The following is a 27,982-nucleotide window of genomic DNA, read 5'->3' as shown; positions in this document are numbered from 1 at the left end:
TATATATATATATATATATAATAAAAAAACCACGCTAAAAATCACTGGCGCCAGCGCTTGAGAATTTTTCTGCGTTTTTCCCCGCCGAAAAACGTCACTTTGAGCGCAAATTTCAGGCGTTCAGAAAAAAGCCAATAAACCAATGCTCATTAACACTAAAAAACGCCCATGTGTGCATGGGCACATAGGCTAACAGAGTTCAGTTTATGGGCTTGTTAAAAAAAAAACGCCAAAACGCCAATAAACTGCAGTTTATCAGCTTCTGTGTGCATGGAGCCTAAGGGCGCACGGGCGCCACCTCCTCTCTCCAGCCACCCCCCCGTGTAGTATGGATAGATTCATGCATTGCATGAATCTATTCATGGGTGCTGTAGCCACCCCCGATTTAGGGTCCAGCCCCTTTTCAGACACCAGGCGCCTTCATTACAGCGGCAGGGGTGTGTTTTTGAAGCACCCGATTAGAGCCATAATAGGCTTCAAAATGGTGAACTTGGTAGATGAATATTTGCTTTGCCAACACAGAACCGCCTCTCAGTCAATCAGGAGGCGCGGACGCAACACCAGTCAGCCAATTGGTTGAAGGCAGAGGTGATCCCATTGGCTGCCTAGCAGAACTGGAAGACACACATTAAGGACACAGGAGCCATCGTCGTGCTACCCGCCCCATGGCTCGCCGCCTGACCCGCCATCACGATGCGCTACCTACAGAGCGCAGGGCTCAAGAGGGCATTTCCCGATGCAATTCTACTGCAGTTCCAGGTTTGTCCTATGCACCAAGTGAACAGCAGTATGGTTGCCCTCATAGGGTCAGTAGTATTTGGAGTGCTAGAACAGAGTGTCGCCACAGTCTGGCTGCAAAACTGAATGCGAGGGCCACATGCCAAGGCCTGGTCGCTCAGATTCGACCTGTGGGCCTTATGTTTGACATATGTGGTTTAAAGTAACATTGTAGCTTAGGTGAAAGTCTGATAATGTGACTTCACTTCCTCCATATTATATTGGGATCATTGATTTATTAAAAGCAGAGGCTGGCCAGGCAACTTAGGAGTACAGGTTTTCATTTGGAACACAGACAATACATAGTCAACGGAATACACAAACGCATAAAATTCCAGGTCTTTTTATTTCACTGGCATTGAAAAAAAAAAAAAACACAATCAACTGACCTGCGCAAAATGTCAGATCGCAATTGCACAATAAAAACTTTAAAAAAAAAAAAAAATTCACAAACATTTCTTTTGTAAGAAACATTCTCAGAAAAAATGTACACCAAGCTTTTTACAAAGCATGTTAAAAATACAACATATTGTCCTTGCGCGACGAACCATTTTATACAAAAAAAAAAAAAAAAAAATACGCTGTGTTGGATTGCTACAACTTAGATGTTTTATGGATCATGAAACATTAGTAATACCAAAAATAGGAGGCAGTTTCTTCGGTTTAAGACTTGATAAGAAAAAAAATAATAACTTAGGTTTGCGACGCAAGACTCAAATGGCAGTCTTGTACAGTGGCGAGTTTGGGCCGGGCCCATTTCGATTTCGTACCTCCAACACTTTAGTGTAACAGCTTACGTCGTGGATAGGTAGACCTTCAACCACTTCTAAAAAGTCTTCATAATCCTTCCAAGTGTTTGCTGTCCTTTAAAACTACAGTCCCAACATCCGAAAGGTAGAACAGTCTACAAAACTCTGACAAGGCAGTGCTTGGGTCTCTCAATCAGTGTCAATTTCACATGGGTTTAATCCATTACTTTTTGCTTCTAGATATATCCTCTGGAAGTCCTTATACCGCGGCGCACAGCCCAATCGGGGCTCCCCAAAGTGCATTTGTCCAGTGAACAAGAACTCCCCCAGTCCTGGCCTGACGCCACATTCTAGAGGCGTCCTCAGCAGACCTTCCCAACCATGTTCTTGGTTGGGCTTGAAGATTTTGCTTTTTTGTCGGTAAAGTCTGTCGATGGAAACAGAAATGATGGATTCCTGCTGTTCCAGGTCGCTGGTTACTTCTTTGATAGAACCTTTGACAACTAGAAATAAAAATAAAAAGAATGTATTAATATTTTTGCAATCTTGGAAAAAATTATTATTTTTTTTTTAAACAATCTCTATGCACCGTATATGTAAACTTAAAGCGGGAGTTCACCCATTTAAAAAAAAAAAAAAAATCTCCCCTTAGCTTCCTGCTCGTTCGGTCTAGGGGAATCGGCTATTTATATTAAAATATGTGCAGTACTTACCCGTTTTCGAGCTGCATCTTCTTCCGTCGCTTCCGGGTATGGGTCTTCGGGAGCGGGCGTTCCTTCTTGATTGACAACCTTCCGAGAGGCTTCCGACGGTCGCATCCATCGCGTCACTCGTAGCCGAAAGAAGCCGAACGTCGGTGCGGCTCTATACTGCGCCTGCGCACCGACGTTCGGCTTCTTTCGGAAAATCGTGACGCGATGGATGCGACCGTCGGAAGCCTCTCGGAAACCTGTCAATCAAGAAGGAACGCCCATTCCCGAAGCCCATACCCGGAAGCGACGGAGAGGATGCGTCTCGTAAACGGGTAAGTACTGCACATATTTTAAAATAAATTGCCGATTCCCCTAGTAATAACGAGCAGGAATCTAAGGGGGAAAAGTGCCCTCTAAGGGTGAACCCCCGCTTTAATCAAGCTTTAATAAGTTAATGTCTTTTCAAAATGTCACTTTTAATATCTTTACATCTACAACTTAAATTTCAATAATATCCTAAGATCTGGCAATTGAGGCCCTTGTTTAGGCAAGGTTATAGGGCAGTGATGGCGAACCTTGGCACCCCAGATGTTTTGGAACTACATTTCCCATGATGCTCATGCACTCTGCAGTATAGTTGAGCACCATGGGAAATGTAGTTCCAAAACATCTGGGGTGCCAAGGTTCGTCATCACTGTTATAGGGTGACAATGCACTGTCCCCCCCCCCCCCCCCCATCTACCAACTGCGCTCTTCTGTTGCTACCCTGTCACATGCCTTGTCATTGGAGGCTACAAGTGGCTGTGCCAATGCACATTGGATAGTCTAATTGTTTATAATATACAAATTGTTTCCACTCATCTTTTACCAACTTGTGTCCATTTTAAATGGCTCATTTCCTTTTTCCTATTTTTTTTCACTCCGTGTGAGAATTCGGCCAACAAGTCAACTTAAAGTTTTGCACAGGGCAGCCCCGATCCTCCTCTTTTCTGGTCTCCCCTCTGTGCTCCTGTTTCCTCCCTCCTATCTAGTGCCCCCCCACAGCAAGCAGCTTACTATGGAGGCAACAGAGCCAAGCCGCTGCTCTGCGTGTCCATTCAGACACAGAGCCGCGGCTCAGCCCCGCTCCCCCTTCATTGGCCCACTGATTGACAGCAGCGGGAGCCGATGGCACCCAGCTGCTGTCTCAGCCAATCAAGCAAGTCCCGTACAGCAGAGACTCCTATGCAACATTGCTGGATTGAGATGGGGCCAAGGCAAGTATTAGGGGATATGCTGCACACCAAGGCTGGGTTCACACCATCGCCACATGTGGCTCACAGAAGGGGTCCGGTGCATCCTGGTTCACGATTCCAGCCCGAATTTGGACCCAAAAAACAGACCGAAAGACGCACAGGGCTCCTGTGCAATTTCGCACCAGAGCCGCAGCGTACATACGTGAGCCGGTCAAAATCTCCTGCCTTTGCAAACCCAGCCTGAAGGTTTATCTTAAATCACAGAATGCATTAAGATAACAAACCTTCTGACTTTAGAACCACTTTAAGAGTGATTCGGATTGGGGTAGAGGCGCTCGATATGGAAGGCCATCACTGATGGTTAGCATTTTAAAAGTTAGATATTTAAGAGTTCACAAGTGATGAATGGAGCCAAAGAGTTTTGGTGGAAATGCTCCCCCCCCCCCCATTCGTGAGGGCTGTGATGGTTGGTGTGGACATGCCAGTTCTCTGTCCATTCCCTTGGATAGAAGAGCCTAAAGGGCTCTTCAATGCAACCTCCAGTTCAAGTCCAATCCTGACCATACCTACCATCATCACAGCCCTGACGAAGAGGGAAGCATTTCCCCCCCCAAAAAAATTGTCTCTGCTCATCACCTCTGAATTCCAAAAGGTGCAGTTTTCAAGGCTTGCAAGCCAGAACGCGTGAGCTCCTGTATATTTTTACTCTTTCATGTACCAATAAAGAAGTAATATAAGGGCGTTTGGAGTTACTGGCTCTACTCCTTGAACTTAAAAACTTTAAATAACCTCAAGTGTGACAACCTTCCATATCACACGTGCCTCTACACCCATCGGAAAACATCTTGTGGAATGCTCTTCTGTCTTTACCAGAGGCAGAAGCAAAGACCATAACAAAGCTCACCCACGTCTTTCCTTCACCAGCCCCATACCTCCTTGAAGAACAGATCACCTCCAGAAATACCAAAACTAGCCACCCATGCACATTGAACTTAAGAATGTGAGCCAACAGTAAGCCCTTGTTCACACTGCTGCAACTTTGAAACCGACTTTATCGGGGGTTGCATACAACTTCTTTAACAGAAGCCAAGTCAATGCAAGTTGTGTTGAAGTCGCAGCAAAATGAGCGCAGGAACTTTTTTCTAAGTCGGTGTGACTTGAGTAGCACCGATTAGAGTGGTTCCATTGCCGTTAATGGGGCGCGACTTGTCATTCGACTTTGAACTCTCAAGCCGCAGCAGTGTGAACCGGGGCTAAGGAAAGTTGATGACACAAACTGTAAATATTTTTTCTTGGTTACAACACTGTTCAGTAACGTCCACAATTCAATATTTGCACTAACAGTTTTATTTAAAGGACAAGCTTACGGGGGGCCTACTCCCTTCTTCTAAGGTCCATGCAGTACCCTGCTAGGACTTTAGAAGGGAAGAAGGTGGTAGGCCCCAAAACTTGTCCTGAAATGTTCCTGCTAGTGCAAATGTATTGTGGACGTTACTCAACCAAGTTGTTGCATTAGGGCTACAATAACCTTAAAGGGGTTGTAAAGGTTTGTTTTTTATTTTCTAAATAGGTTCCTTTAAGCTAGTGCATTGTTGGTTCACTTACCTTTTCCTTCGATTCCCCTTCTAAAAAAAAAAAAAAAAGGTATATTTCCTTTGTCTGAATTTCTCACTAGCAAGTGTGCTCGCCCCCTCCCTTTGGAATACATACCTGCTCGGGGAAATGCTGTGCGTAGTACCAAGGGAGGGGGTGAGCACTAACCCCCAACCAGATAGGGGCAAGCTTACTGAGGAGGAACAGGAAGCGAGAAATTCAGACAAAGAAAAAATAAATTTAGAAGGGGATTCGAAGGAAAAGGTTAGTGAACCAACAATGCACTAGCTTAAAGGAACCCATTTAGAAAAAAAAAAAAAAAACACAACCTTTACAACCTCTTTAAGCTCAATGGCCCTTTGTTAAAACAGCCTATGGATTGCGTTCTTACCCCCCCCCCAGCAAAAAAATAAATAAAAAAGCTACACATTCACATCCTATAGCATTCTTCTACGATTTCTTGGGGCAGTTCAGCAACTGTTAACTCATAGGAAGAGCACTAAATGAGCAGTTTTAGAATTTTTATCTCGATACGCCAGTTGGAGAATAACCAGAATATAAAAATGCAGCCTTTTATACTCACCAAAATCACTAATGCACACTGCTAACAGGATCTCTGTGTCACTGCAGGGTCGACAGGGATCTGAGAAGGAAAAGAAAAGAAAGGTTAGTGAACATGAAAGAATAGGCTCTTTGATTGCAATTGCTGCTGCAGCAGAAATGGGTTTAATGCATGCTGGTTAAACGACGGAGATTGGAATTTGGGGGGAGTTGGTGGAAAAGCTTCAATACAATCACGCACATGCAGTAAAACTGGATTGAAGAAGCGCACACCCACACTCTGCAACAACAAACTCTGCATTGTTCTCCTATACAAACACAAATTTCTCTTGCTTCTGCTCTTACAGATTGGAGATTACACACAAATGGTCAAAATTGATTTTTCATGTATTTTTTTAGAGAAAAATGTAAAGGGTCTTGGAAGGTATGCCGATACTGTACTTGTACTGCAGTCAATAGGAGTATGCAGAATAAAAAACAATCAGCCTTTTTCAACCTTGGATGCCCTCTGAGACCTGGCTGCCTTGGCAAAAATGTCCAACAATTGCCTTAAAATTCCCCAAAAATTGCCTTTTAATCCAGCAAGTTAAAGGCTGACTCGTATACAAAGTCACTTTTTTTTTATTGTGCTGCATTACAACCTTGGGCACCATGCGGGCCTAACAAACGATGACATTGGTAGATGAGGATGCGATTTCCAGACAGAACGGTGGCGTGAGGAAGCGGCATGCCTTGGGGCCACCAGTTAGGGCATCATGAAGAAAGCCTACAGACCTTAAAGATATTGTTACAGTGGGAGGGGTCCTAGCACCTGCTTGACACACATCTAGTAATAATAATTTCCAAAGTCCACGAGAGCCCTTGTTCAGGTGTACAAATGTTATATGCGCCACTACAGGCATAGCCTGATCAATTGGTAAAGGACTTTTTGGATGGTTTACAATGTAAATTTACTTAAGTGTTGCGTCCTGCGAGGGTATAAAGTAAGAGATCCTTCTAGTTTAAGCTCACTGCAGGAGTAGGGATCAGACGAATGGACATACGAGTGGTAGAGCGCCGCTCAAAACCAACCCAGTGCTTCAGATGTGGCTATGGCTGTGTATGGCCTCAGCCGACTCTCTCCAAGTCCACATGTGATCACAGGGATCAGACAAGGCTTTAAAAAAATGTTGGGCAAGGCAATGCTCATCTCATGTCTTTGACTGGTTTAAGAGTAAACATTATTTCTATGTTTGTACACGGTTTGTTGCACTCTGTGACTGGTAGGGTGTAGGTCCTTGGGCCTGCCCTGAAAGTCTTGGAAGGGGGTGGCCATGGCCTTCTGACTTAGTTTGCCCTCTCTCATGGGGTCTCCCTTCAGGGGAGCCCCACCTAGTACTTGGGTGGGTCTGTTTGGGCAGACCCTCCAGAGAAAGGGGTCCGTTTGGTTTCGTCCAGATGGACCAAGCGCAAGTACCCTTGTCCCCATCTGGAGCCTAACCCCCCGGGGGGATTCAGGGAAAGGCCCTCCGATTGTCCATTCGTATGTATGCCGCCTCTTGCATAACATGTGATTTTAGTAAAACCTAAAGTTAGAATGCACAGCATGGGGTCTGCTTTCTATGGAGAGCTGCTTTTCAACTACTACCCAAAAACACATTTTTCTGAACTATAGCAATACAAGAAAAAAAAAAAAAAAAAAATTACAAATTTGCAATGATGGGGTATGGTGGTGCCGAACCCTGCTGCCCTTGCTGGTGCTAGCCCATGACTGCATATATGTTCAATACCACTAACAGTCTGTTTTGGAAGTCTCTATGCACAACACTCCTTTTTCCAACCTGCATTAAGAAATTGCCATTGTTAATAGATAAACAAAAAAAAAAAAAAAAACTAAAGTACGCCAGGATTAGACTTTGAAATCATGCAAACCATTTCAATCACCTGATGATAGAAGCACTTTATAATAATACGCTGCCTGACTGGATTACACAGGAATGGAGCCGCGCAAGACCAGCTCGGTGAGCTGGAAATATAAAAACACAAATACCTTTTGACAGCTCTGCTGCAGGTTTTGTGCGTGTGCGACACTTGTGTAGATTACAGGAGGAAAAATGCTGCCTGCCAGCGCAGAGGGAGGTGAGGCAATCGTGCCTCTCAAGCACAAAAAAAAAAAAAAAAAAAAAAAAAAAAAACACAAAAGAATTTAAACAACATCATCAGAAGCAGGTCCCCAAAGTGGCAGGTCACGACTTGCAACCCAAATCCATTGCTCAATTAAAACCACAAGTGACTGTGAGCCCCGAGGACATTTAAGCACAAGTCACCACAAGCAGCATGAAATAGTCTTGTCAAACAAAGTACAAATGTAGGATCCCGCAGGCACAACCACTTGCCCCTCTAAAAAGGCCAACATGCTATAATGAAGATTGCAAGACCCAAGCTTATAAGTGCATCAGCTGTCTGTACATTAAAAAGAGGGTGGCCATTAAAAAGAAGATGGCCATTAAAAAGAAGGTGGCCATTGTGAAGCAATATTTGTAAAGATAAGGTATGAACGTTTACTAGAGGGATGTAACCTCAAAAACACAAGACTCAACCCCAAGAGCCAGGCATAGGAAGAAGAAAGAAAATAATGTACATCTATCCAACTTGAGTCTTTTTTGTGTATGGAAAGGCCCACTCTTGACCACTTAAAAACTTTGACTCCTAGACCTTTTGGCTCTGGAACATTAGAGTGAATCCACAAACGTTAGAACCCCTGCCAGACTTCAATTGCCATAGATGTATCCACTGGTTAGATTTCTCCTAACTTGCCCTACAAGACCGAGCAGAAAATGAGGAAATCACCACCTCTGCAGGTGTCATCGGAACGGTGTCCTAATTTGGAGTTTCCAGTCAAGCTAGATAAATTGGTATATTTTCTCTTCAGACCGGAGCTTGACTACAACACCTTTTTAGACCATAACAGTGGTCTCTAAACTGCGGCCCTTCGTCTACCTTTATCCAGCCCTTGGGGCACTATTCATTTCACTGATGTGAGGCACCATTCCCTCGGCTGACATCAAGGATGGGGCACCAACACCAGGACATTTTTTTACTTCCACTGGCCACAGTCCAGCCCCCTTAAAGCAGAGTTCCTGGCTTTTTATGTTTATTAAAAGTCAGCAGCAGCAGACGACTTTTAATAAACAGACACTTACCTGTTCAACAGTCCAGTGAAGCGACCGCCCGGAGCGTCGTTCCTCTCCGCCAGCGCCTTCATTGCCACTCTGGGCACCCGGCCGTGACAGCTTTTGGCTTCATGGTCGGGCATGCTCTGCGCATGTGCGAGTGGTGCTGGCGGAGTGGACAGGCGATCTCCTGGGACCTGTCACGTGCCCCAAGAGATCGCCTAGAGGGTGGGGCCGCCTAGGGGCAGAGTCGTCGTCGCCTAGGCGGAAGTAGGACAGGAAGATTTTGATTGAAGTTCCACTTTAACTCGCCTAGCTTTGCCTCACTAAAGGCTCAACTGGCATTTAGCGAATTAACAGTTTTTGTAGTATTTTTGAAGCAAAGATATCTAAGAAATCTGGCTTCTTGTTCCTTCATGCTTGATTAAAGGTCCTTAAATGCAAGTTAGGGACAACAGTCTCAATGATAGAGTACATCCCACTCCCCTCCACATACTAGTGCATGGGCATTTGACATGCAATCGTCACACACCCAAGGCACATGCCAATCCTAGTGACCCTATGGACAGCACTTTCATTTTTTTTGCTTCAAGAAAGCGATTTCAGCAATAGCACTCCTAGAATGTCATCAGCAGACGTCATTTGTGGTAATTGTGCATTAAAAAAGGAAACCATTTCAGCAGATTAAATAAATCCCATAGTCTGCATATTCAGAAGACAGACGTAACCATCTTTTAGGTCAAGATAGGAAGTGGTTCCAGAAGGTTGGCAGTGGAAAGGTTGACGTTCTGATGTCAGCATGCCAATTTTTCCCTGGAAGAGGCCAAAGTTTCTCCAAACAAGCTAGTATTCATCAGACCGAAAAAAGTCAACGTTTTACTGTGTCCTTCTAAAGTTTAGGGCACTGTAATTCAGCATTTTGCAGTATAATGCTTGCATTGTGTGCCCATCAGCTGCCACAACCTACAGGGAACTACTTTTAAAGGAGTATTTCAGTATCCTTAGGTAACCTGAGGCAGCTCCTTTGCGGAGGCCCTCACGGCCACTGTGCTGGCTTGCTAGGGACCCAGGAGATGTAATTACACCATTCATTGCAAGCTGCGAGCTACTTGTTGCGATCCTGATGTTGACGACTAACATAACACCAATGATGCATCAATAGGCCACACTTGTTGGACAATTGGCCCTGATGGAGCTGGTGCTTCCGCTGGGAGATAAAGAGCCCTGGTTGTAGGTCCAATTTTACATAGTTACATTTTGGTTGGAAAAAAGACATATCAAGTCCAACCTGTGATTCTCAGTCACTTCTAAACATATGCGCAAAATCTAGTAAGGGGTTACGTGATTGGATCTCTGAAAATGTCCTAGGCCCTATTAAAAGCAATTATGAAGAGTAAATAGCCCTTATTAGCTTTTTTCTTTTTTAATTATAGGGCTACCAGTTATTTTAGGTCAGCCATGGGATTGACAAATGTCTTAAGTGTTGAGCAATGAGACATTCACCTACCTCCTTACACTTTGACGCACTTAAACTAACCGTCCTATGAACAGAAGCGGCATAATTGTAGAAAGGGTTATCGATATTTCCTATGGGACAAGATGAACACTTTACTGCATCCTTGCTAAAGCAGACCTCAATCCAATCCCTTCAATCTCGTAAGCTTTGCCATGTTCATCTCATTTAAAAAGAAGGTCATTTTCAGTCCTGTTAAAATCTTCAGCTTTCAATAAGACAATCCCTGATCCTGCCATTAGGAAGTGCCTTAGCAAGGACCCCGTCGGGTGCATCCCTGGTAGAAATTGCAAGCAGCTATGCTGACCCATATTGCCCAGGCTTGGTCCACAGCTGCCACCATCAGGAAGACAGTCCAACGCAATGATGCACACAGTCCCAATCACTACCGCTCCAAGCCTTCCTCCCCTGCCCAACCAATGGGTGCTGACTAAGGCTGCATTCACACCTGAGCAGTCTGCAACTCGAAGCCTCACAAACAAACATACCATTAAAGCGGAGTTTCACCCAAAAATGTAACTTCTGCTTTTTGGAATCCCCCCTCCGGTTTCACATTTAGCACTTTCTGGGGGGGGGAGGGTTGGGGAGAGCAGATACCCGTGTAATACAGGTATTTGCTCCCCCTTCCCGGCATAGATCACCGCGGTGACCTACGCCACGTCCGGTGCCTACTCTGTCCCGTCCCCCCCCACTGTCCTCTGGGAGACACACAGGTCCCAGAAGGACAGCAGGGACCAGTGGACTTGCGCATGCGTGGTAGGGAACCATGAAGTGAAGCCGCAAGCCTCCGATTCCCTTAATCGGCTTTGGGACCCCAACATCTTGGGCACCCTGTTCAGGCAAGTGTCCATATATTAAAAGTCAGCAGCTGCATTATTTAATAAAAAATAAATAACAATTTGGTGGAACTCTGCTTTAATTTCAATGACCCCTGTTCACATTTGAGCGTGTGAACAGGGGCCGTTGACATGAATTGGATTGCTGGTTGACAGTCTCCGACAAAATGCTTATGTGTGAATGCAGCCCAAGCATGCCATAACCTGTGAATGCGTTTCTCGCTAGGAGCTTAACCATAGTGGAGTGAAACGCATAAGAGAAACAGGTGGATTACCCTTCTACTGAAAATCAATAAAACACATTCTGGGCTTTTAGATGGCAACAGACTTTACTTTGGTGCTAGAGTTATCCAGAGCAAAGATATGCAACCAAAACTGGAGCGAGTGCAAAAAAAAAAAGTAGAACATGGCCGAGAGGTTGGAAGTGATCTTCAGTAGAGAAATGCAAGATGAAAAAATAAGCATTTTAAAAAAAAAACAGTACATTACATAACGTTCTTGCCAGTTACATGTCAAGGCACCACCCCCACAAGTAACAACCAACAACCACCCTGACAAGCAAACAACAACCACCCCCACAAGCAAACAACGACCTCCCCCACAAGCAACAACCAACGACCTCCCCCACAAGTAACAACCAACGACCTCCCCCACAAGTAACAACCAACAACCACCCCCACAAGCAAACAACAACCACCCCCACAAGCACCCGACTTTAATTTTACAAGAAAAGCCCATTTAATAAAAACTACTAAATCAATAGTAAAAAAAGTTTGTATAGCTATAAAGAAATCTTTCCAATAAAACCCCCAATAGTAGGGGAGACTGGGCAATAAATCTGTTAAGCTGCACACATCGAACTGAATTTCCTTGATGTGGCTATAGCTGTGTTCAACTCAGCCTCCCAGAAGAAAAACCATCACCCCTAGAACCAGACAAGTCAAATTACACAGCACAAGAGACAGATTAAAGGGCTAGAAGAACAAGAAAGACACTACAACGTCTTGACAGAACTCTTGAACACCAAAGGGGTCGAGAGGCTTAACCCCAGCTGCCCCAACAAGCACCTGACAGCTTATGGCTTTTGAAAACCCAAAAGACGTGAAAAAGCTAAAAAGGGGGCAATTCATGACCACTCTACCAAAAATAGTTTCGTTATCTGCAGCTTTATAGCACTTTTCAGTTTAAATTTGTCCAACATGAAAAAAAAAAAAAAGTGATATTCCGCTTCAGCATTTCTACAAATTTTTCCAAAATAATAAAAAAAAAAGTTTTATTTTTAATTTATTTTTTACAGGATTTATCTAGCGCCAATACAACATACAACAGTAGGAATCTGAGGGCTCGCAAACTGAGGTTTATTTTTGTCCCTAACTACTTAGAAAAGTACATAAATTCCTTTACAGGGACAATGTACAAAGCATGGCCCCCAACATCCAGAGATACTATTCGATTTATACTGACAATTTGGCTTTGCCGTAAAAGGTCAGACAATTATGCGAGGAGAAGTCAGTGGCCTTTAAATCCTCTTTTTGCATGATAAAAAGTCAGGAGCTCCCCATTGTTTGAAAATTGTTAATTACTACTACAAGTTGAAAATCATGGATTAGCACCTAGCCTTAAAGACCTTTTTATTCACCAAATTTACCCAATTTAATTGCGGGCATTATCCTCCACACAACAACACTCCCTACTAGCCTCTAGTAAAAAGCAACTTTTTTTGGAGTTAATTGCTCATTTCCCATTTAGAGAGAGAATGAATCACAAAAGAAATTCCCTTTGTTGGAAAGCCTCAGATAGAAGCTCCAATTCTCTAGATTTTGGTCTTTATGCCGGTTTCGGGGCAGTAAAGCTCATTAGGTATGGGCGTGCAAAAGGCTAGAAAATAGCCAATTGAACCATTTTATTTTATTGCACATGCCTTTAACATATTGCAGATCTTCAACCACATGGAGGACGTCTCATTTAATCAGAAGTTGGTGACTAATCTGGAAGCAAAAATAACACTTTTTTGTGACTTGAATCAACTCTCAACAGGAAATAGCCAAAAAGTAGTATTGACAAAAGGGCAAAACATAACCATGTGACCTGCAGCATCTTCGTTAGAAATAACCCTACCAATAGTGAGAAATATAAGGAGCAAAACAAGGCTGACCTTACAATTTGCAACTAGTGGTGTGGCTGAGGCCTTACATGGCTACTTTAAAGATGAACACCCATCAGACATATTAGATCAGTGTTGTATTCATTAAAAGGGATTGTATAGTTTTTTTGTTTTTTTAAACATGTTATACTTACATCCACTGTGCAGTTAGTTTTGCAAAGTGGCCCCTATCCTGCCGTTCTGGGGTCCCACGGCAGCTGTCTCAGCTCCTCACCGCTAACCCCCTCTGGGAAGCTCTTTCCCAAGGGGGGTTAGCTTGTGGGTGCGCTCCCGTGTCATACACTAGGCTTCCATAGACACCAAGTGTATGACTCGGTCCCGCCCCCCCCAGCGGCCACGTCATTGGATGCGATTTACAGCAGCGGGAGCCAATGGCTGCACGGCTATCAATCTATTCAAAAGGCTAGACTCAGTGGAGAAGAGGAAGCCGGGGGACGCGCACAGCAGGTGAACGGGCTCAGGTAATTAAAACGGGGGGGGCATTACAGCAAGGCGTTTTTTCACTTTAATGCATCCTATGCAAAACACAAACCTTTACAACCCCTTTAAATGCATTATTTTTAATGCAAGCACATGCATTTAACATGACATCAGCCTCTTCCAGTCCCTACCGCAAAGCTCAGACTAGGGAAGGGAGAAGCAGCACAAGGAGCTCATGCGATAACAAGGAACATGCTGATAAGGAGGAGAGAGCAGAGTAGCCAAGAGATGTGCTGTCGACACCATCTGGTATGCCACATGCCAAATTGGCCACCCATGTGTGAGGGTGCCATTAAGCGTTAATGGCATCCCAACAAGTCTGCCAAACCGAAGGTGCAAGAACATGAGCCTATCCAATAACCAAAAAAAAAAAAAAAAAAACTACAGCCATGGCAGAGTGGCAAGGCCTGCAAGTCCTACCAAAATCCTTGAATTGGCCAGGCCTGGAGACTCAACACTCCAAGGACTTAGAACTATACAAGTTGTACATTCCTCCTGCACAGAAAAATTGTTGCATTTATTCGACAGGAACAATTAACTACTTGTCCTAATCTGGAGGGAAGTTCAGTAGATGTTTATCACATGGGTTGAGGAAACCGGCTCCTTCTAGATTATATTAAAAAAGAAGAAAGCAGGAACAAGGGGGAAAAGAGATCTCTAGATGGTATGAAGATAAAATGGTTGTGGTTAGAAAGGAACGGCTACACAAGAGACTCTACATTTTGTATCTGCTCGGCTGCAAGCTCTTTGCTTGTATTTGACAACTGCAGTAAAAGGTATCAGATAAGTCACACCCTTTATATAAAAAAAATTTAAGATTTGATTTAAGACAGTTGAAAGCAGAAATATTTAAAAAAAAATTGTGCAAATATTTAGAAACTACACTTGTTTTTGCACAGCATTCAGTTTTATGCATGACAAAGCACTCCCACAGTCGGGGAGAGCCAAGAAGTCACGTGAGCGCACAGAGATGCAAATTATACCCAATAGCAGAGCATCTCCAGGCACTCACGTGACTCCTTAGTTCTCTCCTCTTCCCAGCTGATAGCAGGAGGGAGGGAGATGCAAGGCGTCACGTGAGCGCACAGAGATGCAGATTATACCTTATTGCAGAGCGTCTCCCAGCACTCACGTGACTCCTTGGCCCTTTCCAGCTGACAGCTATAGTGGGCCGACATGAGCACATGAGCACTCCCGCTGACATCAGGCAGTGAGAAGGGGAGGAAAGAGGAGATTGCCGTCAGGAGACGCTCAGATATAAAAAGTTATAATCTGTATTTTTTTTTTTTTTTTTAAATAAGACACAGGGGCCCAATGTTATTTATTTTACACAGTGGGTGCAATGTTTATAGTGTAGTTATGATGGCAGCAGGAGGGGAGGGCTGGGGAATGGATGGAGCCAACAGGCAGGGAGGGAAAGGGCTGAAGACTAACTGTGGTCAGTTTACAGGGGGGGAGGGCAGAACCAGGCAAGATCAGCCAGATATTCTAGGTGATAGAAGGGGCCAAATGTCACCGCACAAGCACTGTGCCTTTATTCATGCTTTAAAAAAAGGGGACAAATATTGTTTTTTTTTTAGGGCAACAAACACTTTAAAAAAGGGACAATGACCAGACCTGTTGGTGGGAGCCACTTTGAAGACCTTGGTTCCTACAAAGTTGATTGCATCATCCATTTAAGGCTGGCCATACATTATACAAATTTTCGTTTTGATTTACCAAAACCATAGGAGGTCAAACCTAAAAACTTCCAATTTGTATGCAGGCAGCTAGGCCCTTGCACTACATAGTTTTATGTAAAGCTAAAGGAGAATTGAACAAGAAACTTGTATAAAACTTTGTGGCCAGCCTATTCGTTTCGGCCATTAGCGAATATAAATACCATGATCATGACCGTCATTTTAGCCCACCAATAAGGTCCACACTATCATGGATATAGGAACACAATACTTAAAATGTACAGCCAACATAATGGGAAGAAGGAAGGGGGGGGGGGGGGGGGGAACACAATGTGTTTGTCCAGTCACAGCCAGTTGGTCGTGGTGGGGGAAGGGATACTTTACTTGTGTCAAGACCACTGGGCCATAAAATTTAAAAGCATGAGCCATTTCCGCAACTACAAGACGTTGCCACCATTTTAAATTAATTGGGTTAATCAGTCAACTAGTAAGGCGCAAAGAATAAGAAATGTGTCCAAGAATAACTATAGCCAAGAGGGGAAAAAAAATGTCCTTTACTTAGAGGTCAAGCAAAAGGAACACTACAGATTATTTTTAAATCAGTTCTGGTTTCAAGCTGCTGGAGAGAGTAGATAAAGAATCTTTTCTAGCCGAGTCCTTGAGGAATAAGGGTTAGTAATTTCTAATGGAAGGTGATGAAGGTGCTCCCTTTCTAAATTTCATGTACAGTGACCCACTAGAGGTATTATCGATCGATGGATGGATCAACTTGGGTACAATCAGCCTGCCCATACATGGTTCAGATCTTGGCTGATCCCTGCTGAACCGGCCAAGATTTGAACAGTCTATGGCCAGCTTTACTCCCAGTAATAAAAACATAAAAGCAACACAAGTAGTGAGTAGTAACGGTGTCCCAAAAAAAAAAAAAAAAAGTTGCCAAAAACTTTTACATTTTGTACTACAAGTTGGTCGTGGAGGCCTTATATCCCGTTTCCTTGGGAACCGCAATTTAAAATTTGAGTTGTAATGCCCGTGGTCTAAATCTGGCACCACTGGTCATTATTTCCAATAGAGGGGAACTGTACTTTGATGACAGACCGCAGTATAGGATTTTGCTTTATGCTGAACAAAGATAAGCTGAAATCACCCCCAAGAGCTTGAAAGTACTTAGGGGACTTCTTATGGCTGCCCCCCCAACATAGACCACAGATGAGCAGATATAACCTCCAAAAATTTGAAGAGAAACCCAATAACTGTTCTTGGCTTTTTTATATAGAAGGTTAAAGCGCTTGTTGGGGGGGGGGGGGGGTTCTTATGGTGTCCCCCAGTTCATCAACACTGCCCTTACTTTCATTTATTGGGCTAGCCTTACTTCTTACAAGAAAAAAGGTGCAAGAAGTAGTAGGCACACCATCCCTATTCTAGAGATTTGAGGACTTTTAGCTAGGGGTGCACCGAATTTTTTTTTTTGGTGCCGATACCGAAAAATACACTAGGCCGAAAACCAAAACAGATACTGGAAATGACCGATACACACACACTGGGGATATGGCACAGAACTTGATACAAGAGATCGATGCAGCCTCACCAGTGTCGTCAGATGCAGCCAGCCTGCGTGTCCCCAGTGCAGCCAGCCTGTGCAGGGGAAGAGAGGAGTGCCGCCGCAGCCTGGTTGATTAGAGCGCCAGGAACATAACAGCTTTCATTTCAATAGCCGTGTGTGCAGTCACATACAGCCCCTCCCCCTTGTCCGGGGAATTTTGATAGACAGATCACCCGTCCCAGGATTGGACGGGTGATCCGTCTATCAAAGTGTCCGGACAAAGAGGAGGGGGCTGTATGCAACGGCACGCGGGGCACACAGCTATTGAAATGAAAGCCCCCCGCCCCATTTTCGGCCTTTTTCTCTTTCGGCGTATTGACAAAAAGGCCATTTTCAGCCGATGTGTTTCGGTGGCCAGAATTTCGGTGCATCCCTACTTTTAGCTTAAAGTGGAGAACCCAACTCACAATCCATCCATGTCCATATAAAAGCAAAACTCCTTGGATTTTCTATGTAGAAGTTTGAAGCACTTAGGGGGCCTTCTCATGGGTCCCCCCCCCCCCCTTCATAAAAGCTATAAAAAAACAAAAAAAAAACAGTTCTCCTCGACTTTTCTATGTAGAAGGTTCAAGCACTTCGGGTGCTTCTTATGGGTGTCCACCAATGCAACTTTTCTCAATTGCATTTATTTTGGCAAGGTCAGCTTTACCTACACAAAAAAGGTGTAGTAGGTAGGCACACCAACCTGATTATAGATATTTGAGGGCCTTTAAAAAATAAATAAAAAAGGGAGAACTCCTATAAGAAGCCCAATCACACAAGTCATCCATGTCCATATAAAAGCCATTAAATAAAAATATTTACTACAGCATAGTGTCAGTGACTCTTAAAAATTGCTTCTTGGGTGTGCCAGTCAAAATAACACACACCCCTCTCATTTATTCTGATCCTATAAATTACTAGCACTCGGGTGAGTCAGGCACTCCGGGGAGTCTCTATGGGATCAACAAACTATAATCACAATGTTGTGAGCTGGCTACACGCAGCGTAAACCAGAACAACGGCCATTAAAAAGTATTTGAAAACTGGGTGTATGCGGTGTTGTAAACAGCATCACAGGTAATTAAATGGGGATAAGCAAAACATTTTGACAGAGAGTCACCAATGGCAGCCAACCACAGCACCGCGCTCATGGCTTAGTAAGTGATGTCATTAGATGGGTCACCCTTAGTAATGCGTTTTATGAAAAGTTATTAATAATTACTTTAAAATTAAAAACTTGGCTACAATTACATGAAGACAACAAAAACGGGAAATTAAAAAAAAAAAAAAGTGCCTAATCCAGACTGAACTATTTAAAGCATCTAAGCATAAGAGATGGAAAAAAAAAAAAAAAGTAATATACTGCAGATGTAAAATAAGTGCTGCGCTAATTAAAATAAAACAATTAAGTGTGATAGAGATATAAAAAATTAGACTTTAGGACTGTTGGAGCGGACTTTATAGGTACCAGAAAAGGAATACAAATTTAGTAGAAAACAAATTTAATGTAACAAATATAAAAATAGACAATTTGACATTTAAAAACAAGAATATTAGGCTCTCAATTGTAAGAGTCCCTGTTTGTGCTTGGACAAGGTTGGTCAACGTTTCGCCTGCGCTTCCTCAGGACCTACTTGTCAGACATCAAGCAAAGGGATTCTGTAAAGGAAAGAGAAATCAAGCAAAGGGATTTCTCGACAAGTAGGTCCTGAGGAAGCAAAAGCGAAACGTTGACCAGCCTTGTCCAAGCACAAACAGGGACTCGCACTGAAAATGTGCGACTCTTAAGAATATTAGGCTCTCAATTGTAAGAGCCACACATTTTCAGTGCAAGTCCCTGTTTGTGCTTGGACAAGGCTGGTCAATGTTTCGCTTTTGCTTCCTCAGGACCTAACTTGTCAGACATCAAGCAAATGGATTTGTTACGTTAACTTAAATTTTCTACTAAATTTGTATTCCTTTTCTGGTACCTAATAAAGGACGCTCCAACAGTCCCAAATTCTCATTTATAGCTCGTATATGGATGTGGTAGCCCCTTCTTGTAATATATATATACACACACACACACACACACACACACACACACAGTCTTCAAATGTGGTGGCTGCATTAGTTTCAAGCTTTATTTTCACCTGGTGATCCTGCCAGTGAAACTCTTCCTGTGCTATATTGTAGCCAAAGCTAGCACCCAAAAATGTCTTAAGAAAATTGTAGCTTTATCGACATATTAGGGTATAAAGTAGCCAGCTTATTGTAGGGTGACACCATTGTACCCAATGAAACAGCAGCATTGACACCCTAGGAAGTTAAGGCTACAGAACATCTCCCCTCTCCACAACATAGGTCAAGGTGTTCTGTATTCCACAATGAGAACTGAACCATGGAACTGATAATGAGTGCAGCACAGGAATGTATCCACAGGCTTTTTTTTGCACTTACTGAAAAAGACCTTTCAATTGGGTAGTTAACAGACCAAAGGGGATCCAATAAATGAATTTCATTTAACTGGGCTCCAAGCTTAAACATCATCCCCCGGGCTACTGTTGCTTTAACAGGGTAACTAACAACAGGGGCATTTCCTATATTAGCCAATGGTAGCCTGCCAACTGCACAAGAACAACAACTCCCAGCATGCCCTGAATTATTCATCTTTAAAGGGGAAGCTACTGAATTACAATCCACTTTCCAAGAAAACACAAAAACGACATTACTAATGGATATTTCAGATGCAAAAAAAAAAAAAGCCTTCTTCCCTCTAAGCACCATAGGAATGTATTAAAAAGATGCAGGATTAAAATAACTCTGAACAATCATCTTTGCAGCTTCCACAGCGCCACCTAGCTCACAAACAGGGCACTGCAGCAGAAGGTTGAATAAAGGTGAACAAATACTCCTTATCTGTTGGGGGCACTTAAACGAAAATAATTAAACCAAAATAAATAAAAAACAAAATTGGTTAAGGGGTTCCTTCAGGTGTTCCCTTACCAGAAATAGCGTGCAAGTCTGATAGCGTCCTCCGGCTAATAAGCTCATACTGGAAGCCGGTGATTTTTCGGCTAATGTCTAACTGTGGTGTGGCCTCAATGAACAACACTCCTTGTTCCTGGGCAAAGCAATAGACCTTGTTAGGAAGGTGTTCCCCGTCCCGAACCAACATCTTGAGTTCTCCAGTTTTTTCCAAATAAATATTAGATCCTTTGGAGTCTTTGAAAGGTTTAATGCAAACAGTCAAGTGCTCAGAAGCAGAAAAGGTATTGGGGAAGAGGTTGACGATGAGAGCTCCAGTTGGGTACAGCCATTCGACTGATCCTTCCGAACAACGGAGGTACACCTGCTCGACTTCCTTCTTGTGCGGTTCATGGGTCAATCCGCTAAAGATGAAAGGGAAGAAAGCATAGATGTTAAAATGTAGTCCCAGATATTAAAATTAAATGTTTAGGAACTTTTTGGGGGTCTAGGAGGGTACAGTCTACCTTTGGCATGGCAAAGTCTAGAGGGTACGGTCTGCCCTTGGCATGGCAAAGTCTAGAGGGTACGGTCTGCCCTTGGCATGGCAAAGTCTAGAGGGTACGGTACGGTCTGCACTTGGCATGGCAAAGTCTAGAGGGTACCCCATTTATACAAAACGTAAAATTTCATAACTTTGGAAGCAAAAAAAGGTTTCCACCCAACCTAGCCCACAGTTGCTGCTCAACTGAGTAAATAGTGATTACTGTTACATACTTGTTGCAAAATTGTTATGCAAGGTTATTTTTTGCCAGAAGCTACTTTGTTTCTAAAGTCAGCATAGGATTGAAGCATCATAACATTGGGAAGACAGTGATAACAATGCAACAATATACAATGGTGCATGTCGAGAGGACCCTGGTGGTTGCTGGGCCTTGCGATCATGTGATAAAGCAGTTTGCTTTTGCAGGTCATAGTCAAGCAAGCATATCAAATGGCTGGTTTAGTCTTTACAAAAACAGACCCTTCATTGTATGAGAAGCACTGTGTGCAGAGGTACATTTCAGCCACATAGACTGACTATACTTTTCTCTAAAACTCTGACCGTCAGTCAACTGAGACTTGTAGTCTCATAAAAAAAAGTCCCGAAAAACTACAAAAATTATGAAACCTTTGCAGCAGTTGAAGAATCAGATTGCATTTTGTGTGCCCCCCCCTTTACCTATCATTGCCATGAGGAACAGCAGGGGACTGATGTCACTGGCTGGATATTTTATCTTCTCTGCAAACATTGCTTTGCAGAAACCAGAAAGATTGCCTTCCCAGCTGGGAAAGATTAAACCAGATCATACATAATAAAAACAGATTACAGATCTCTGGAGACCTGTCTGGACTAGTTACCTTGTTCTGAAGGAGTTAAGCAAAAGTTTAAAATATTGAATTAAAAAAAATAAAAACTGGCCAGGGGGGCACTAGAGATGCAACAATCAAGAGCCTATTTAAAATGTATGCAGTGGTCAAAAAAAAAAAAAAAATTAAATAAAGCCAATGTTTCTCAAAACACAGTTGATTCAAATCAAGCTTGAAGGCATTTGGAAGGTCAAGTCAAGCTCCGAACATGGGGGGAACGCAAGGAGGAGATGGAAGGGCAAGTCAAGCTCAAAAACATGGGCAAGGAGGGGATAGAAGGGCAAGTCAAGCTCCGAACACGGGGGAACGCAAGGAGAAGATGGAAGGGCAAGACAAGCTCAAAAATATGACCAAGGAGAGGATAGAAGGGCAAGTCAAGCTCCGAACATGGGGGAACGCAAGGAGAAGATGGAAGGGCAAGATAAGCTCAAAACATGGGCAATGTAAGGAGAGGATAGAAGGACAAGTCAAACTCCGAACATGGAGAATTTGAGAAGATGGAAGGGAGAATCAAAACTCGGAAACATGGGGAATGAAGTGTAAATATGGAAAGGAATGAAACTCGGAACATGGGGAATGTAGGAGAAGATGTAAATGTGAAGTCACAGAAGATATTCTCAAGAGATGAGAACAGTTCTTGCTTGTACATAGCCATGATAACAGAACAAGGCTGACCACTTGATGGTCTTTGGGCCAAGTGAACTTGATGGCCCTCAGGCAAAGGGCAGCCATCTAAAAAGGAATAAAAAATAAATAAAAAAAAAGAGAGAGTGCACCAGCCTTGTGCATTATCCTTTGGCAATCGGTCCGATAGCCAGTCTGTAGATGATGTAGAGGATGTACAAACCACCGCTGGGTCAGGCTCTGAGGAAGAAGTTGACCCTCCGAAATACGTCAGCCAGCGGCGGTTCATACGTCCTCTCCATCATCTGGAGACAGTGGCTATCAGACCGATTGCCATCATTTAAAGGCTTTAACATAGCGGTTTCTTTCACATGCTTGTTAGTAGTTTTAAAATAAACTTATCCAATGATGATGCACAAGGCTGGTGGGCCCTCTTTTTCAGCTGGTAAGAAAACCCCCCATCCTGGAGGGCAGCAAGGCCCGAGGCACTATCCATCTTGAACTATAGATCACCTAATCAACATACATTTGCGCAAGTTTTTGTTTACTGCTCTCAAGGGCAGCCACCTATCTGCCCCTAAAGTCAAACGTTACAGTAATGTTTATCTTTAAAATACATGCATCTTATATAAACTTGCAATTTTTCCAAAAAATAAATAAAGTTTTTTTGGAGAGTAACAAAGTAACTAATTTATTGTGAAGGTCGAGCATGAAGGCTCCTAAAGCATTGACTTGTCTTTCTACATACTAAGTGTGTCACTCACGTAAGTGACAAAGTTATGACTAACTTCTATTAGTAAATGCCACCCACAGCCGCACACAGGAAATGAAAACCGTATACCTGTGAGTAGTTGTTGCCTTGCTGGGCTCCAGTAGTTCCATAATAGCGTTTTAAAAGTTCACCATGAGTAATAAGTTGCACCTTGCATAGCATAAGGCACAAATCAAACTGACACTTGTACAAGAATCACTTAACATGTACACTTTACTAACACGGGAGATTGCAAAATATGCTGCAGCGCTGCACAGAAACCCCCGCTGCAGCGCTGCACAGAAACCCCCGCTGCAGCTCTGCACAGAAACCCCCGCTGCAGCGCTGCACAGAAACCCCCGCTGCACAGAAACCCCCGCTGCAGCGCTGCACAGAAACCAACCAGCTTCCAGTTTATTGTCAAAACTTATTTGAGCAAACTAAAGCTAGAAGCTGATTGGCTACCATGCAGAGCTGCCCCAAATTTTGCACTCTCCAGTTTTAGTAAATCAACCCCTTTAAGTCTTGCTGCTTCCTATCAGTTGGCACAAAGTAGACTCTTGGCGAGCCAGGGACCACCTGATGATCTGGCTTCCACTGCCATCTCTGGGATGGTGCAGAGTGGACTTTGAGTTGGAAAAAGTAAGAGAGTCAACCTTTGACTCCAATCCGCTGTGGAATATAAAAGTGAAGGAGGGGAAAGAAAGAACAAAAGAAAAAAAAAAAAAGGCAATGACTTTACTGTCTAGTGCCGACAGGCAGCTTGTGACTTGTAACCTTCATGGTGGTGATTGCAAAGGCGTTCCATAGGACGCAGGTAGTGCTATAGCATTCCTATGGTAGAGTCAGCTTCTCCGCCGGTGCTGCTGTGGTAGACTGAGCTTCTACAAGGAGGGAACGAAAAGTTCGGAGGAAATGAGTTTGTTACGAAGGAGCAAACCCTCAGGGGGGGGGGTGGGGGGGGCTACACATAGAAAGGTGATGGCAGAAAGACCATCGAGTCTGACCATTTCCCCCCACTTCGTAAACTTGTTTAGTATAAATCTATTTTTGTCCCAGGCATGTTTGAGAAGCCATTGACTGCTGACTGACTCACTACCTCTGCTGAAAGTTTATTCCAAGCATCAACTACCCTTTCAGTAAAATAGAATGTCTAGGCTTTGCAGATCTATGGAGTATGAACGTCTACCTGGGAGGGGATGTTTAGGTTGGCTTTTAGAAATCTAAAATTCTGAAGATCTTTGAAGCAATATTCAACCGGGAGGGGAGACATATGGCTAGGATTCTAGATGTGTAGAATTAAGATCCATGGAGCAAAGTTCTACCTAAGGGTAAGGGGGGGGGGTGGCTAAGCTTCCAGAGTTCTAAAGTTCTGAAGATCTATGGAGCAAAGTTCTACTAGTTGGTATTGATCGGCTTTTAGAATTCTAAAATCTTGGAGATCTATGGAGCAAAGTTCTACTAGTTGGTATTGATCGGCTTTTAGAATTCTAAAATCTTGGAGATCTATGGAGCAAAGTTCTACTAGTTGGTATTGATCGGCTTTTAGAATTCTAAAATTACGGAGATCTATGGAGCAAAGTTCTACTAGTTGGTATTGATCGGCTTTTAGAATTCTAAAATCTTGGAGATCTATGGAGCAAAGTTCTACTAGTTGGTATTGATCGGCTTTTAGAATTCTAAAATCTTGGAGATCTATGGAGCAAAGTTCTACTAGTTGGTATTGATTGGCTTTTAGAATTCCAAAATCTTGGAGATCTATGGAGCAAAGTTCTACTAGTTGGTATTGATCGGCTTTTAGAATTCTAAAATTACGGAGATCTATGGAGCAAAGTTCTACATGGAGGGGGGGGGGGAATATGACTAGGATTTTAGATTCAAAAAATTCTGAAGATCTATAGAGCAAGAAGCTACCTGAGGGAGGGGGGAGTGTACATCTAGTGTTTGGTAACCCGAACGTATAAATTATGTAAGATCTGTGAAGGTAGACGCCACCTTGGTGGAATACGGTTCTGATTTTCAAGATCTATGGCGTTAGAGGTTACCTTAGCAGGATATGGCCAAGATTCTCAAGGTCTATGGGAGCAAGATACCACCTGAAGGGGGAGAATGGCTGGAATTCTAAAATCCACAAGATCTATGGAGTAGGATGCTACCATGGTGGGGTATGGCTAGGATTGTAGAATTCTATAATATCTATGAAGACAGTTCCAGGGGAAGGAGGAGGGGGGGGAATGGGTGTTGGATTTTAGAGACTTAAAACCTACAAGATCTATAAAATGTCTCAAGACCGATGAAGTAAGATGCCACCATGGTGGGGTATGGCTAGGATTGTAGAATTTCCAAAATTCAAAAGCTCTGTGAAGATGATGGGGGGGGGGGGGGGGGGGGTGTTGGATTTTAGAGATTTAAAACCTACAGAATGTCTCAAGATTTATGGAGTGAGAAGCTAATATTGTAGGGTACGACTAGTATCTTAGAATCCTAAAATGCTAAAGATCCATGGAGCAACACAGTACCTGGGGGTGGGTTATAGACTGGATTGTAGAGTTTTAAAATCCACAAGATGTATAAATTGCTCAAGATCCAGGGAGCGTTGGGGGGAGAGGGGGGGGGGGGTAGATCATAGAAGTCACTTGTTACATATTGCCCAACCACTGCAGTTTATGTGGTCAAGCTGTGGGACTACAAACTCCAGCATGCCCCCAACCCCTAGGATCTCCTTATGTCCTATACTGAACCCTTGATCTACTAATAGTATTTATTTATTTTTTAAACCAAGTAGCCTTCATAAAGTCCAACAGAATCCTTCCAGATCACAAAACTCATTTAGCAAAATCTTCAACTTACACTGATGAAATTAGAATTATAAACAAAAAAGAAAAATAAATAAATAATAATAATGCCCTATCAAAACATTTCTAAAGAAAAAATAAAATATATATATATTCATTCAACTTACACTGATGGAATTGATTTTATTTTTTTTTGTAATAAAATTCTATCAAAACATTTCTAAAGACAAAAAAAAAAAAAAAAAAAAAAAAAAAAACGCCCTATCAAAACATTTCTAAATAAATAAAAAAAAAAATTATATACATATATATATTTGTTTATATATTTTATTTAGAAATGTTTTGATAGGGCTTTTTTTTATTATTTTATTTTTGTCTTTAGAAATGTTTTGATATAATTTTATTACAAAAAAAAAATAAAACCAATTCCATCAGTGTAAGTTGTGTATATATATATATATATATATATATATATATATATATATATATATATATATATATATATATATATATATATATATACACACACACACACACATATATAAAATAAAATTAGATAGAACAAAAAAAATATTTTTAGAATCTAATAAAAAAAGGTGTGTTGGAATTTACAACTGGGAAGGAGTGGTGGGTAGTGGTGTCGGCGGTGGGGGGGCCGGGACAGTTTGAAGGTGACAAGCCCGGCACCCCTGCAGATGTCCCCATAGGATGGGGGTGGGTGACAAATGGTCTCTTACCTTCCTCTCCAGTTGCACATATCACTGGCGTACTGCAGCGCGCTCCCTCTGCCCATCACAGTCACCATGAAGACACTCAGCAGGACCCTCCTGAGCATGATTGCAGCCCGGACACTCCGACAAGCAGCTCAGCAATGGGGCACTAAGGCGATAATAATCCAAGGGCAGTGCCAGGGAGAGAGGGGCATGGCCCGGGGAAGGAGAGCCGACTTAGCCAGGAGCTCCGAGACTTCCTCTCCCCATCACTAGGACGGGCGGACCTCAGTCACCAGCGATATAGCGGCACACAGACTCCTCCGCACCCAGCAATACAGCGCACTGACACCCTACACACTGAGCGCCCAGCACACACCGACCGCGACACACCCACAGGGGGCGTGCTGAGGAATGGGGCGGGGCTACAAACTTCTACTTCTCCCTCCCCCTTTTTCTGACAACTTTCTGCACTCTGCTGCAAGTTTACCAACTACATCCAGAGGGAAGTCTACACCCTGCTATACACTACAATGTCACCACACTGCTACCGACACATGGGGAGTGCAGGATGTGTGTGACTTTCATACACAAGACAACACAAATATGTGTACCTGTAATAAATACAACTAATAATAATTACATATATATAATAAATATATAAACTATATAATATACATTATTTTTTAGGTGTGTGTGTATATATATATATACATTTTAATACCTTGGTTTGAGAGCATTTTGCAAGACAAGCAGGTAAAGTGCGTATATAATAAATATATATATATATACATTGTGTATATAATTATATACTAACTATATATATATATACACATACAGTAAAACCTTGGTTTGAGAGTAACTTGGTTTGAGAGCGTTTTGCAAGACAAGCAAAATGTTTTAATAAACTTTGCCTTGATATACAAGCGATGTCTTGATATAAGAGTAGCGTCATGTCACAACTGAGTATAAAAGAGAAGAGAGTGTAGCAATATGGTTACATTTAATGAAGGTACAACATTTAGCAACGTATTGCTACACTTAGAGGTGCCTCTTTTCTCTCTTAGCCTCAGCTGTGACATTATTATTATTATTATACAGGATTTATATAGCGCCAACAGTTTGCACAGCGCTTTACATCAGTGACATGACGCTGCTCTTATATCAAGACATCGCTTGTATATCAAGTCAAAATTTATAAAAACATTTTGCTTGTCTTGAAAAACGCTCTCAAACCAAGGTTTTAATGTATATATATAGTTAGTATATAATTATATATACATTTATTATATACGCACATTACCCGAGTGGGGGGGGGGGGGTGACGTCACGCTCCTACCGTATCAGCAAGATCTCAGGGAGTTTATGGAAAATAAAGAGTCATTATAATTAGATTTAAGTTGTTTTTTTGTCTTTGTTGGAACTTTTTAGAAGGTCATTGAAGCCCTGATAGCTTATCTGAACACATCAGGGCATTCCTCAGTAAACAGACTTGTTGGTGTTTATTCAGGTGAAGTCAGTGAACGCACCATTGATTGCAGTGTGGAGGATGGATGGGGGGGGGGGGGGGGGAGGGGAGAGTAGCAGGGATTCTATTGTATGGGGCGGGGAGGGGGATGTTGCACAGAAGGTAAGCACATGCAGTCAGAAGGAATGAGTGATTTCCCCCAAAAAAATTGGTTTAGCATGAATTCTTTACATGTTATATAGGCATAGCTCCCCACTGTCCC

General features: G+C 42.8%; 1 protein-coding gene across 2 annotated transcripts; it reads right to left on the bottom strand.

The window, feature by feature from the left end:
* Positions 1-998: 998 nt before the first annotated feature.
* Positions 999-26,619, bottom strand: METRNL (meteorin like, glial cell differentiation regulator). 2 transcript variants are annotated; one of them, XM_040331082.1, is made up of 4 exons: positions 26,280-26,619; positions 20,002-20,387; positions 5,630-5,689; positions 999-2,029 (listed from the first exon to the last, which is right to left on the bottom strand). In XM_040331082.1, the coding sequence occupies exons 1-4, from the start codon at positions 26,375-26,377 to the stop codon at positions 1,716-1,718; spliced, it is 858 nt and encodes a 285-aa protein (XP_040187016.1). In that variant the 5' UTR covers positions 26,378-26,619; the 3' UTR covers positions 999-1,715. The 2 variants fall into 2 exon arrangements, with proteins under 2 accessions (XP_040187016.1, XP_040187017.1); XM_040331083.1 differs by lacking the exon at positions 26,280-26,619 and adding an exon at positions 22,838-22,982.
* Between the last annotated feature and the right edge of the window lie 1,363 nt (positions 26,620-27,982).

Source organism: Rana temporaria, chromosome 12 (assembly GCF_905171775.1).
Source record: "Rana temporaria chromosome 12, aRanTem1.1, whole genome shotgun sequence".
NCBI lineage: Eukaryota > Metazoa > Chordata > Amphibia > Anura > Ranidae > Rana > Rana temporaria.
Note: the sequence above shows the minus strand (reverse complement) of the source record. Positions and strands in the feature narration are given on the sequence as shown.